Genomic DNA, 12,951 nt, shown 5'->3' on the forward strand with positions numbered 1-12,951 from the left:
GAAGATTACAGGAAGATTAGAGAAAGAAAAGTCTGTAATAAAGCACCATCAAAAGTTGGGCGGCCATGGAATGATTCAAACTGTACGATACTTTCCAGACTGCACGTGTTTATGTTCTCACGGCCACCCGTCATATAAATTCTCCCTTTTAAAATGTATTGGGGCCGATTTATCACTGCCATCTTTCTTTTTATCTGAATAGTACCGAATATTTTTTTTTTTGAAATAGTGAATAGTACAGAATATTGTATGATACAAGGTGAGCTTATGTACTCAATAGATGACAGGGAGATTAGAGACCAAGTCTTTTCATAAAGCCACATGGAGTGGCGTTCCTTTTCATGGAGACCCTTGCCCCTTGGGGTCATATTAAGGGTGTCAATTTTGGCTCGGGCTCGGAAGCTCGCTCGAGCTCGACTCAAAAAAAGGCTCGGCTCTAATCCTTAACGAGCCGAGCCGAGCCGGCTCTCCAGGCTCGTTAAGCTTGACGAGCCGAGCCCAATTTAGGCCAGGCTCGGCTCGTTAAGGCTCGTTAAGAATTTAATATATTTAAATATATATATTATTTATTAATATATACACTAAAAGGGTTGTCTAAGGAGTAAAAGGGGGAGGCAAAATATGTCACTTCATTTTAGGAACCCCATTTGTTACTTGGACCACCCCCATAGTGTAAAAAAAGTAGTGAAATTACACTATATAGGGCTATCTAGGGAAGATGAGGGGTGTGAAAAAAAGCTCGGTAAGGCTCGTGAGCCTGGCCAAACTCGTCTCGTTTACACCCCTAGGTCATATACACCGACCCAAGAGAGCAAAAGAAAGCAAAGGGAAAAAAAACAAAATTGGCACTACATTGTTTTAATAGTTGCACAAACTCAGCTTGTCTTTTCTTTACTACTGGGCTTCTAGGAGCTTTTCGGGAACTGTAATGAATTTTGACAGCTGTTTAAATAATAACGACAGACAGACAGATTTAGTGCAATTATCAAAATATGGTAGAGCTAATATCAATAGATTAATAGATAAATTCTACCAAAAAAAGCATAAATATAAGAGCAGAAGTAAAAGGGAAAGCAGGGAAAGCAAACCATTTCAATATCGTTGATGATACCATAAAGATCCAAGATTCATTAATTAAAAAAAGTAGTCTAGTAATTTCAATTACAGTGTTTGATTGGTGGAGTAAGTGATCTGTGTAGTTGATTAAGTGATTTGATCAAATGATCTCTTAAGCTAGGACCATTTCCTTAGTTCCTGAAGTTTGCAAGCTAAATCTTGCAATCTAGCTTTTAACAAAGCTGGAGACCGATCCAATCCGTCACAAATCTGCACATATGAAACAAAAAAGTGAAAAACTAATAAAATAAAACCAGGGTTTTCTCCGCACATATGAGATGGGTGATGGGGTACTCTTAACATTATTGTGGTGCATGTGATTTCTTTAATAATTTGTTGGGAAAATCATTAAAAAAATGCAAAGTTTATGCGAAATTGTGAACAAAGGGTATTGATTTGAAATTTATAAAAAATGTGTTGTCAGGTGAGAGAAGATTGCTTTTAGGACAAATATACCCCTCCGACCTCTTTTTTCTCTCCACCTTTTTGCACCCATCCCTATGCACTTATTACCTTCTCACCTACCACCTTCTTCTTCCTCAAGACTTTTCTACCGTGGAAAACTCCATGGAAAGGTTTTGAAGGTTGCCATTTACAACAGGGTTTGGTAATCATGAGAGTTTATTCGTGATAAACTTATCGAAGCAGTGTTACAAAATGCAAAGAAAATGAATTTTGAGCTTAAAACTGAATTTTGTTGTTTTCCCCATTTTCAAGATAAATCCATTTTCTTTGCATTTTTTTATTCTAAGACATCAAAATCAAGCTTCAATTTATGGCTGCCTGCATGATACTAAGATCACAATGTATATCCCTATTATCCTTCGAATTTTTACTCAATTTGAAAATAAAAATCTTTGGAATTATCCCTATTCTACTGGCTTCCATCGGAAGTCCGAACAAAACTTTGGACTTCTGAACAAACGTTCGGACTTCCGACGGAAGACAGTCAAACTTTGTAGTTCGGTAATTGTCATATGTTAGTGCATCATTTTGGTATTTTTTTCGTAATTTTAATACTTTGCTTCCATTTTTTCATAATTTTTCATTTAAGACTTAGCACTTCGGCCACAAATCCGTAATGATTACTATTTTTTGCAAGTAATGATTACTATTTTTTGCAATTATGCTTTTGCTAGCCACCTTTACACCCATATTACTTCTGGCAATCTTTGCATCAAAGGATGGGCCACAAGCCGAGAAGTTGCCTCGGCAAAGGTGGCTAGCAAATTCCCATACAAAAAAAGGAAATGTTATCCACACTACTGTATTTTGATGAGGGCACTCCTCATTTAATTAAAAGTACGGTATGGCCCCCCATAGGATGATCCAAAGCGTCAATTAGATGGGCCACAGCCTAAATTGGTTGTGTCCCAAAAATCATTTCCATAGGTTGATCCTAACCTTCCGATCTATAGAGGGTTAGGACCAACCCTCTAACATTCTGATCAGAGGGTTAGGATAAACCTACGGAAATGCTTTTTGGGGCACAACCTATTTAGGCTGTGGCCCATCTAATGGACGGTTTGGATCATCCTATGGTGCGGGTCATACTGTACTTTTAATAAAGTGAGGAGTGTCCTCATCAAAATATGGTAGTGCGGATAACATTTCCCAAAAACATCTTAAAAAATAAGGCAAAAATCCGGGCCGGCGTGGGAACCACATTTTCTACCCCGAAACCACTAGGGAACCAAATTTTATACCTCGGAACCACTAGGGAACCACATTTTCTACCCCGAAACCACTAGAGAACCACATTTTATATGCCTGAACCACTACGGAACCACATTTTATACATCGGAACCATTACGGAACCACATTTTATACCCAAGAACCATTACGGAACCACATTTTATACATCGGAACCACTATGGAACCACATTTTATACCTCGGAACCACTAGGGAACCACATTTTATGCCTCGGAACCACTAGGGAACCACATTTTCTACCCCGGAACTACTAGGGAAACACATTTTATACCTCGCAACCACTAAGGAACCACATTTTCTACTCCGGAACCACTAGGGAACCACATTTTCTACTCCGGGACCACTAGGGAACCACATTTTCTACCCCGAAACCACTACGGAACCACATTCTACACTCCGGAACAACTACAGAACCACATTTTATACCCCGGAACCACTACGGAACCACATTTTATACCTTAGAACCACTAGGGAACCACATTTTCTACTCCGGAACTACTGGGGGAACCACATTTTATACCCCGGAACCACTAAGGAACCACATTTTCTACCCCGGAACCACTAGAGAACCACATTTTATACCCCGGAACTACTAGGGAACCACATTTTCTACCCCGGAACCACTACTGAACCACATTTTATACCCCGGAACCATTAGGAGGGGTATATTTGTCCTAAAAGTCATCTTCTCTCACCTGACAACACCTTTTTTATAATTTTCAAATCACTATCCTTTGTTCACAATTTCGCATAAACTTTGCATTTGTTTAATAATTTTCCCTAATTTGTTTGGTTTACAAAGAGGCACGTACTTCTTTTATTAAGTCATTTTGTCTCTTCTTACCCAAAAAGCTCTCATAAGCCCATTAAAAAAGAAAAGACAAGTTTATTTTGTGCCGGTATTAAAAAAATTTAGTAAGGCTGCCGACATACATCTAGCTAGACCTGGCAAAAATTGACCCGGACCCGCGGGTTGACCCGGCCCGCCCGTAAATTCCGGGTCCGGGTCAAGATGTTGTGACCCGTTTCTATCGTGACCCGCGGGTCAACCCGGCCCGTCAAAACTGCGCGGGTCCGGGTGGACCCGCGGGTGCCCGTAAAAAACTAAACATAAAAAATAATGTCGTTTTTTTTTTTCCCTTATAAAGTTATAAAGTCTCACTTTCACAAAAAAAAAAAAAAAACAGGTCAAAAAACAGGTCGTTTCTTTTGGAGTTTTGGGTTTCTTCTCTTCTTCTTCAACCTCCAGAAGCGTCGCGGCGGCGCGGCGTCGCCACCTCTCCACAGGTACGGCTCTCTCTCTCTCTCTCTCTCTCTCTCGTGAATGAAGACAAAATCTGCTAAAAAGTGGGCATTTTGCAATGTGGGAGTCTTCCTTACAGAGTTACAGTTATGGATTTAAACACCAAAGTGGGCTCCACTAATCTCACGATCCAAACAATTCGTTTAAACACCAAGGACCCCAACTCTCCATTTTCCATTTTATTGATTTATTCTATGGGTGTGAAGGGGTCCATCTATGTTTTGATTCCAATATGCTCAAATTCTTTTCAGAGTACTTTATGCATCATACTTTCAGAGTCTGGGTCACAGACTCACAATCCAATTTGAATCAATCTTTGATTTTCCTTTTCTGGGTTTCCTTCTTTGATTTCTCCGTTCAATCTTTGATTATTCCTTACTTTGACGTCTTTATGTGATTTTCCTTTTTTGGGCATCTTTTGATTTTTTTTTCTTTTCCCATTTCCTGTAGCAACCTCTGCTTCTTGGACTGGAAATTTTTTATTCTTTGATTAGGTTTCAATATTTCTATTTTGGGTTTCTTTTGATTTTTTCCCCTTTCTATAGCAACCCCTTCTTCTTGGATTGGATATTTTTTATTCTTCAATTTGGTTTCAATATTTCTTTTACAATGGTCGCTTTGGTTTCGAAATTTCATCTAAATACCATTCTTCAATCTCTGATTTCTTTCTGTGATTTTCCTTTTTTGGGATTATTTTGCTTCTTTTTTCCTTCCAATAGCAACCCGGGCTATCGAGAAGGAAAAATCATATTGCCATTCCATTTGCTATAGCACACACGCCCACACGCAAACACAAACCCTAAGGTCAGAGAGAGAGAGAGAGAGAGAGAGAGAGAGAGAGAAATTTTCTGATGGATTTTGATGGTTGATTTTACTAAAAAGATATTGTGGAATTGCAGGGGAAAAGATGTTGAAGAAAGGGGATCTCAGCGTAGATCGATGCTGAGTTTTAGGGAAACAAAAGGGAACGCGTCCTTTGAATGTTCCCTTGCTGGATCCTGTGTTGCCTGTCACTATTCTGAGAAGGTATCTCACATAAGTTTCTGTATTGATTGCAATTTCTCTACATTTTCATTAAGGCCCTGTTTGGATTACAAGAAAAAAAAATATTTTTGCTGGAATTTTCTTACATGTGAGTGGTTGCTTCAATTTACACAAGAGAGCGGCTGCTTCAATTTACACAAGAGAGTGGTTGTTTCGGTTTATTTACATGTGATATCTCAATTGTCATTTAATTGTTTTTTTATTGTTTTGATAACATTTGTTCTAGCCCCATTCCATGTCGTCTTTGGGGCTTCTTTAATTGTTATTGTTATTACTTTATATCTTGGCAAGTCTATCTTGGCGACTCTATCTTGCTTCTATTGATGTTCACTTTTTTTTTTTCTTTTTTTTTTTTCGATAATGCAGCTTCTCCTTTGATCATTAATGTCTGTCACTGTGAATATGAGTACCCCCGTAGATGTAAATGATGATAATGAGAATTTTCTTAATGATAGTACTGCAAGTAGAGTTTGTAAGAAGCGTAGAGCAATAATTTGGGATGAATATGAATCATACTTTGACGAGAACAAGAAAGAAAGGGCAAGATGTAAGTTGTGTAGTAAAAGTTATGCCGTTGGTAGTAGTAGTCATGGGACAAAGAATTTAATAGAGCACTACTCCAAGTGTCCAAAACGTGAAAATATGGATGTAGTACAGATGCATTTAAGTAATGAAATGCAATTGAGGGGTAAAAAATTATGTCAAGAGACATATCGTGAGAAGGTGGCCATTTCAATAATGAAACATAACTACTCTTTCTCAATGGTAGAGCATGAAGGCACTAGGGATGTTCACACGTATCTAAATCATGATGTGAAACCATATTGTAGAAATACCGCCAAAGCCGATTGTTTGAAAATATATAAGAGAGAGAAAGAAAAACTCAAACTTGGTTTGGAGAGGGTTCCCGGTAGGATATGTCTCACATCCGACGTATGGACATCTTGTACGACCGAGGGTTATATTTGCCTCACCGCTCACTATGTTGATGAGAAGTGGAATTTAAAAAGTAGGATTCTCAATTTTTGCCACTTACCTCCACCTCATAGTGGTGTTCTTTTGTCGGAGAAGATATTTCAATTCTTAAAGGAATGGGGGATCGAAAAGAAATTTTTTTCTCTAACTTTGGATAATGCATCTAGTTGCAACACTTTGGTTGAAATCTTAAAGAGCCAACTTCGAGTTCAAAGAGCTTTAGTATGTGAAGGTAGTTTTTTCCATATAAGATGTTCGGCTCATATTTTGAACCTCATTGTTCAAGATGGTTTGAATGTGGCTAATATTGCATTAAACAAGATCCGAGAAAGTGTTAAATTTGTTAAAGGATCCGAGGGTAGATTAGTGAAATTTGCGGAGTGTTGTGAAGTAGTGGGAGTGACGGGGTCAATGGGTTTGCGCATGGATGTACCGACAAGATGGAATGCCACTTTCTTAATGCTTGAGAGTGCCCTCAAACATCGTGAGGCTTTTGCACATTATGCTTTGATGGAACCGGGTTACAAGTATTGTCCAACAAGAGATGAATGGGAAAGGGGGGAGAAAATGCACAAATTCTTGAAGCCATTTTTTGATATTACAACTCTCTTATCGGGTTCCGAGTATCCAACAGCGAATTTATATTTCCAATGTGTGTGGAAAATTCATTTGCGCCTAAATGAAGAGATAGAGAGTGTTGATACTGTTATTAGTAGCATGGCACAAGAAATGAAACCAAAGTTTCTAAAGTATTGGGACTCTTATAGTGTTGTGCTTGCTATGGCCGTTGTGCTTGACCCTCGCTTCAAGATGAATCTTGTAGAATTTTGCTATAAGAAGATTGATGAAGACAATCACAAGGTGAAGGTGGATATTGTTCGAAGTTCATTGACTTATCTTTTTCAAGAATATGTTACCAAATGTCCCGTGGTAACTCCGAACCATTCTTTGGTGGAAAATAGGGGCGGTAGTAACAACGATGACAACATTAATGTAAGTTTTCTTTTCCCCCTAAACACTTGTGGTAGTTTCTTTTTAAATTTTGTGTATTATTAATTTATTATTGACTTTCATATCTTAATAATGTAGGAATTTGATTATTATGAATATGATGGTGGAAATAGTAGCGCAAAAAAGTCCGAACTAGACCTCTATTTGGAAGAGCCAAAGTTCGATCGCAAACACTATGCAAACATGGATATTTTAGTGTATTGGAGAGACAACCATGCGAGGTATCCCGTTCTATCTATATTGGCGCGTGATCTCATGAGCATCCCCATAACAACCGTTGCTTCGGAGTCGGCTTTTAGTATTGGAGCCAAAGTTCTCACCAAATACCGAACTTCAATTCGACCGGAAAATGCCCAAGCGGTGATTTGCTCTAGAAATTGGTTGTTTGGTTATGAAATAGAAAGTAAGTTGCAATATTTGATTTACAGTACACAAATAATATTTAATCATATTCTTCTTATGTATTTTAATAAATTAATTATTTGTATTTGGTAAATGCAGGCGATGATCCAAGTGATGAGCAACTAGTGGTGCCATTATCCAAGAACCTGTTGGCGTCGGTGTCGAGAGAATCCACTACCACTAATGCCTTGGAAGTTGCAGGTAAAATATTTAGTTATATAGTTATATTGATGATAACAATGATGTATTGTGTTCATATGGCCCTTCATCATGTATTGTAAATGCCTATTTTTGTTCACAGGAACTATACCATGAGTAGCATGCCTTGGATAGGTTTCAACAAGACCATTGGCGAAAGCTTTAGGAGTATGATAATTTAAATGCGGCTTAAAGATGTGACTTCACTTTGTGAACTTTTCTGTTTCATTGTTTGTAAAATTCATTTTGTGGGTGTCTAAAACAGGGGCCAACATAGGCTAAACAGGGACTAAAACAGGGGCCAAAACAGCGGCCAAAACAGGGGCTAAACATGCGCCAAAACAGGGGCCAACAGGGTCTAAACAGAGGCTAAACAGCCCCTGTTTCAGGTGCTAAAACAGGAGCTAAACAGGGGCTGTTTGTCTTTTGATAATCATTTTATGGATGGATATTTGTCTTTTTTATTACAATGGATGGTTGGGTGCTAAACAGGGGCTGTTTGTCTTTTGATAATCATTTTATGGATGTATATTTGTCTTTTTTATTACAATGGATGGATATTTGTCTTTTTTATTACAATGGATAAAACATGGGTAAAAAACTAAAAATCCTATGATTGATTTCCATAGGATGATCCTAGCCCTCCAATCTATAGAGGTTTCCATAAATAATAATATGCGATTCCTACATAGATTAGAGGGCTAGGATCATCCTATGGAAATGATTTTTTGGGTTGAACCTATTTATGTCATTGCCCATCACATGGACGGTTTGGATCATCCTATTACAGTGTGTAAAAAATAGGAAAAATGTAGGCATAAAAACAGGGAAAAAAATAACAGAAAACGTGTAAAAAAAGGCAAAAAACCCGGGTGACCCGCGGGTCAACCCGGCCCGTACGGGCCGGGTGTGGGTCCAAGGTCCGCGACCCGTAAAATTTTCCGGGTCACTTTGACCCGGCCCGTTTGACCCGGACCCGTACGGGCCGGGTCAAATCCGGCCCGGCCCGCCCGTTTGCCAGGTCTACATCTAGCCCTCGTCAGACCCCTCAATGGCAAGAGCTGGGCCACCCATTTTTAGTAAAAAAATTCAGTGCTAATATTATTAACAAAAAATAAATAAAAAAGTAGGTGGAGGGTTTAATAGAACCTTGCATTCAGAGTGGTGTATGAATTTCCTTCCATCAATAAAATGTGTAGACCGAGTTAGCTCAAGATGATGAGCTTCCAACTCGTCTAGAATCTGAGATAGGGGAATGGGTTGAGAATTGCCCATGGTGAGAGAGATGTTGACGCAATCACCCCGAGCACGAATGGCAACGGAGAATGTCGGGTCCGGCGAGAAAAGAATGTCACAATCACCGGAGTTATGATCGCAGAAGAGGGTGGTGGGAGAGGAAGAAGAGGCTGTTTTAGTATTGGGAGATGGAGTTAGAGGAACATTTTTTTGAGCTTGGAGAGATTTGAGTCGAGCGACAGCCAAAGGAATGTAGTTGATGATCTCGTCAAGGATGAGGCTCTGCTCTTTTCGGACGACATTCGAATGTGGGAGAAGAGAGTGGAGGGAATGGAAGAGTTGTTGCATTGATTTCCGGCGTTCTCTCTCCACCATTTTGTGGCGCTCTCGGGCATCTAAATGACAGGAGTTACCATCATAGTCGCTCCATTCCGTAGTCATTGATGGATATGCCTTTGTTTTTTCAGTGGGAGAGCAGGGTCTGTCTGCGGTGGGAGCTCACCAGCAGTACATTAAAGCTCTTATATACAGTGAAGTGTCAGCTCTCTCTCTCTCTCTCTCTCTAGGAAAATATTCGTTATAAACGACAACAAGGGGTTCATTGATTTTATTAATTTGTGGGGCAAACTACTGATTTGACTTGAAACTTTGGTGCAAGTACGAAATTACCATGTCACGAGTGTGGTAGGGGTGCAACTTGGGTCGGGCTCAACCCGGACCCGACGGGTTCAACCTGATTTTGGCTCTGGTTGGGTTGGCATTTTATCGGGTTGGGTTAGGGTTGAGGCCTTGGCAACCCGACCTTACCCGAACCCGACTTCCGTCATTATTCTCATAATTTTCTTGGATTATGCTATTTTTTCTTGTATTTTTCTATTTACCCCTAGATAAACCGAACCCAACGCGATGCGATTTGGAGGCGGGTTGGGTTAGGGTTGGGCCATCCTCAACCTGAGGCTCGTGTTGGGTTGGGTTAGGGTTGAGAGAATGTTATCTTAGGTTGGGTTAGGGTTGGCCTCAACCCGACCCGAGTTGCACCCTTAGGCTCTGTTCACTTGTTTTCCCAGGAAAGGAAAAGAAAAGGTTTCCCGAGAAACTGACGTGGCATAAGGCAAAGAAATCCAGAGAAACTATGCAAAAAAAGGTATCCCGTGCCTGTTCACGGGCGCAGGAACTGTACAGGAAAAGGTTTCTCGAGAAACTACTTGCCCATCTTTTTTCACTTGCTTTTCTAGGAAAGCAAATCTCATCAAAATGGTGGAAAATGATTTCACACACTTGTCAGAAAAGACTCTTTTCCACATCATTTGTGGGATTTTCCATGTCATTTTTTACATTTCCACCTAATCCTGTTAGTTTCTCGAGAAAACAAGTGAACAACACTATTTTAGCTTTCTCGGGAAAAAAAGAGGTGTTTTCCCGGGATTTGATTTCCGGAGAACGCAAGTGAACAGAGCCTTAAGTGTGCAGAGTAAGAAGACTAAAATACCCCTCCCTACTCTCTCTTTCCCTCTCTTTCCCTCTCTCTTTAGTCTCTAGGCTGGCACCTAAAATTTTATTGATTTAAATGAAAGAATTGTTAGAGAATTGGATTTTCAAAATCTTTGGTTTTAGTCAAAAATATCATTTTGGAAAATGTTTTCTAAAAGTGTTTTTGGAAAAAGAAAAACACTTTTTACAAAGGGATGTAGAAGTGTAGTGGGAAAGATAGTCCCACATCGGATGTTGAAAAAGAAAGAAATGGGTGCATATAGCACTTGTAAAAGGCACGTTCATTGCACGTGAAACTAAGGTATTTTGCAAGATAACTTTTAGAAAAAACTTGGCATCATTTAAAAAATCCTGTTGCTGAAAGGAACTAGTAGGCAGATGAAACAAGGGTATTTTACATGATAATTTTTAGTAAAAACTTGGGATCATTTAAAAAAACCTGTCACGGAAAAGGAAGTAATGGGCAGATGGAATTAAGGTATCGTACAAGATAAATTCTTGTAAAAACTTAGGATCATTTAAAAGAAACTTGTTGCGGAAAGGAACCAGTCGTCCTTGTGATGCTGCCTGCAACAAAAGGAACAAGGGTGGCCAGCCTCAATAATCCTGTTAACTACAATGATGCAGTTTCTTTCAAGATGGAGCTTATCAACAAGCCTAGACACAGGATTTCTAGATTTCATCCAATGCAGCATAGGATTCAATAAAATGGGACAGGATTCAACATAGACCTCAACAGTGCAAACCAAAACCAAAATATGGAATGAATAGTGCATACAACATTGTACTTCAAGGCCAAATGTCATGATTCCACTTACAATCACTTGATTATTTTTATTTTTTTTTGAAAGATAACAAAGATTTATTCCAATAATCCAGTAATTACAAAGACTGGGACAAGAGGTCCCTGTAGCAAATTACAAGGATTACAGGAGATACTGATCAATAATAAGCCAAAGCAAGATATGATCACTTAATCTCCCGCATTTCCATCCATAGCAACATATGAGATAATGGTCCCCGACAAGCTAGTCCCCGCCTTTGCAAGTTCATCGGCTCTTGAATTGGCCGTACGGTGTTGATGGCATAGTTTTGGTCGTATGATGCGAACAAGATAGCGAATCTCATCAAGGACACAAGAAATAAGAATCTCGTCACCCGGGCCAAAGCATTAGACGAGTCACCCTCCACAATGAGAGGTCCCATATTGTTGGCCGCATACCATTTAAGTCCAAACAATAGTGCTCTGGCCTCCGCAGAATTTGCATCGCTAACTTGATTGGACCAGAAAAGGACATAATCTCGTCCCCTAACTCATTACGAAGGACTCCGCCAATACCCGCCGGCCTAGGATTTCCAAAAGGAACTCCCATCAAAATTCAATTTAAACCATCCAGCGAGAGGTGCCGTCCATCTTGGTGAAATGCTCTTCCTCAATGGGCATTCTGAGATGATCGTATTCCAATTCTGAAGCATATCCCCAGCTGAATACGGGCTCTTCGCTTTAGCCTTGTATCAAGAGTACCCAGCGATTAGGAAAGTGTCAAAATAAAAAAGGTGATGATTCAATGATCCAAACAGAATCAAAACCAAATGCAAGTAGACGTAAAAAATCATCTGCAATTCAAGTCTTTAGAAAGAGGTCTAGACATTTAGGGGCCGTTTGGATATGCGGATTTTAGAATCCGGGATTTCTTCAAAATTGTAGCTAAGAGACAAGAGAAGAAGCGGACCAGCCGTCGTTTTTTACTCATTTTTTACTTCTCTCCCTTCTTTCCGTCAGCAAGAGAGTAGCAGACCGTCCCATATTTCCAGGTTTTAGAAATCTTAGGATGCAGGAAAGATTTTTTAAACCTGAATTTCTCACTTAAAATCCAAGAAACGCCATACAGCAGCTTGATCATGGACCCTCTTTTACACTGTTTTCAAACTAAAAAACTGGATTCTAAAATCCGCATATCAAAACAGCCCCTTAGTTTTATAGTGGCAGTGATACAACATTCATGGATATTTAGGAGTTTGCATTACAATGAGTTAAAAAAGCATTTGCGGTTTTCTTTCAAACTCTCTACTCCTGAAGGGAAACTAAAAGTTAGATTTCACGCCCAGGAGTAAGTCTAAAACTAATAAGAACAAAAATAGAAGCATGGTGATGAATAAAGAAAAGAAATATTAAAAAATATTCAATTTTATACTTGACTTGGATCTTCCTGCGCAGTGGCCAGAGCATTGCTTAATTTGGTCCCTCTTAGAAGAAACACAAGGATATTCAAAACTCAATAATGCAATGATATTTAGGATTAGTTTCACCTTTCTGATAAACATTTCTTGAAAATAGAATACGTAGTGCCATCTTTCAGAAAAACCTTAACCTAGGAAGAAACAGCACCTGGAACTTAGAAAGCTTAAAAGACACCTAAAATTGGAAACTTATTCAGTAAGAAGAAAATCATGGTTTCTA

At 39.3% G+C, this 12,951-nt stretch overlaps 1 protein-coding gene across 1 annotated transcript; it reads right to left on the reverse strand.

Moving 5' to 3' along the window:
* Positions 1–1,212: 1,212 nt before the first annotated feature.
* LOC143882133 (uncharacterized) lies at positions 1,213–9,506 on the reverse strand. The gene is made up of 2 exons (XM_077385568.1): positions 8,913–9,506; positions 1,213–1,326 (listed from the first exon to the last, which is right to left on the reverse strand). Exons 1-2 carry the CDS (start codon positions 9,438–9,440, stop codon positions 1,234–1,236), a joined length of 621 nt encoding a protein of 206 aa, XP_077241683.1. The 5' UTR covers positions 9,441–9,506; the 3' UTR covers positions 1,213–1,233.
* Between the last annotated feature and the right edge of the window lie 3,445 nt (positions 9,507–12,951).

This window comes from Tasmannia lanceolata, unplaced genomic scaffold, assembly GCF_043159265.1.
Source record: "Tasmannia lanceolata isolate RefF3 unplaced genomic scaffold, GAP_Taslan_0.1 ptg000007l, whole genome shotgun sequence".
In the NCBI taxonomy this organism is placed as follows: Eukaryota; Viridiplantae; Streptophyta; class Magnoliopsida; order Canellales; family Winteraceae; genus Tasmannia; species Tasmannia lanceolata.

Coding starts and splice junctions, on each gene's coding strand:
- LOC143882133 (XM_077385568.1), bottom strand. CDS start 9,440: ATGACTACGGAATGGAGCGACTATGATGGTAACTCCTGTCATTTAGAT. Junction 1,327..8,912: donor TACACCACTCTGAATGCAAG/GTTCTATTAAAC, acceptor TCATATGTGCAG/ATTTGTGACGGATTGGATCG.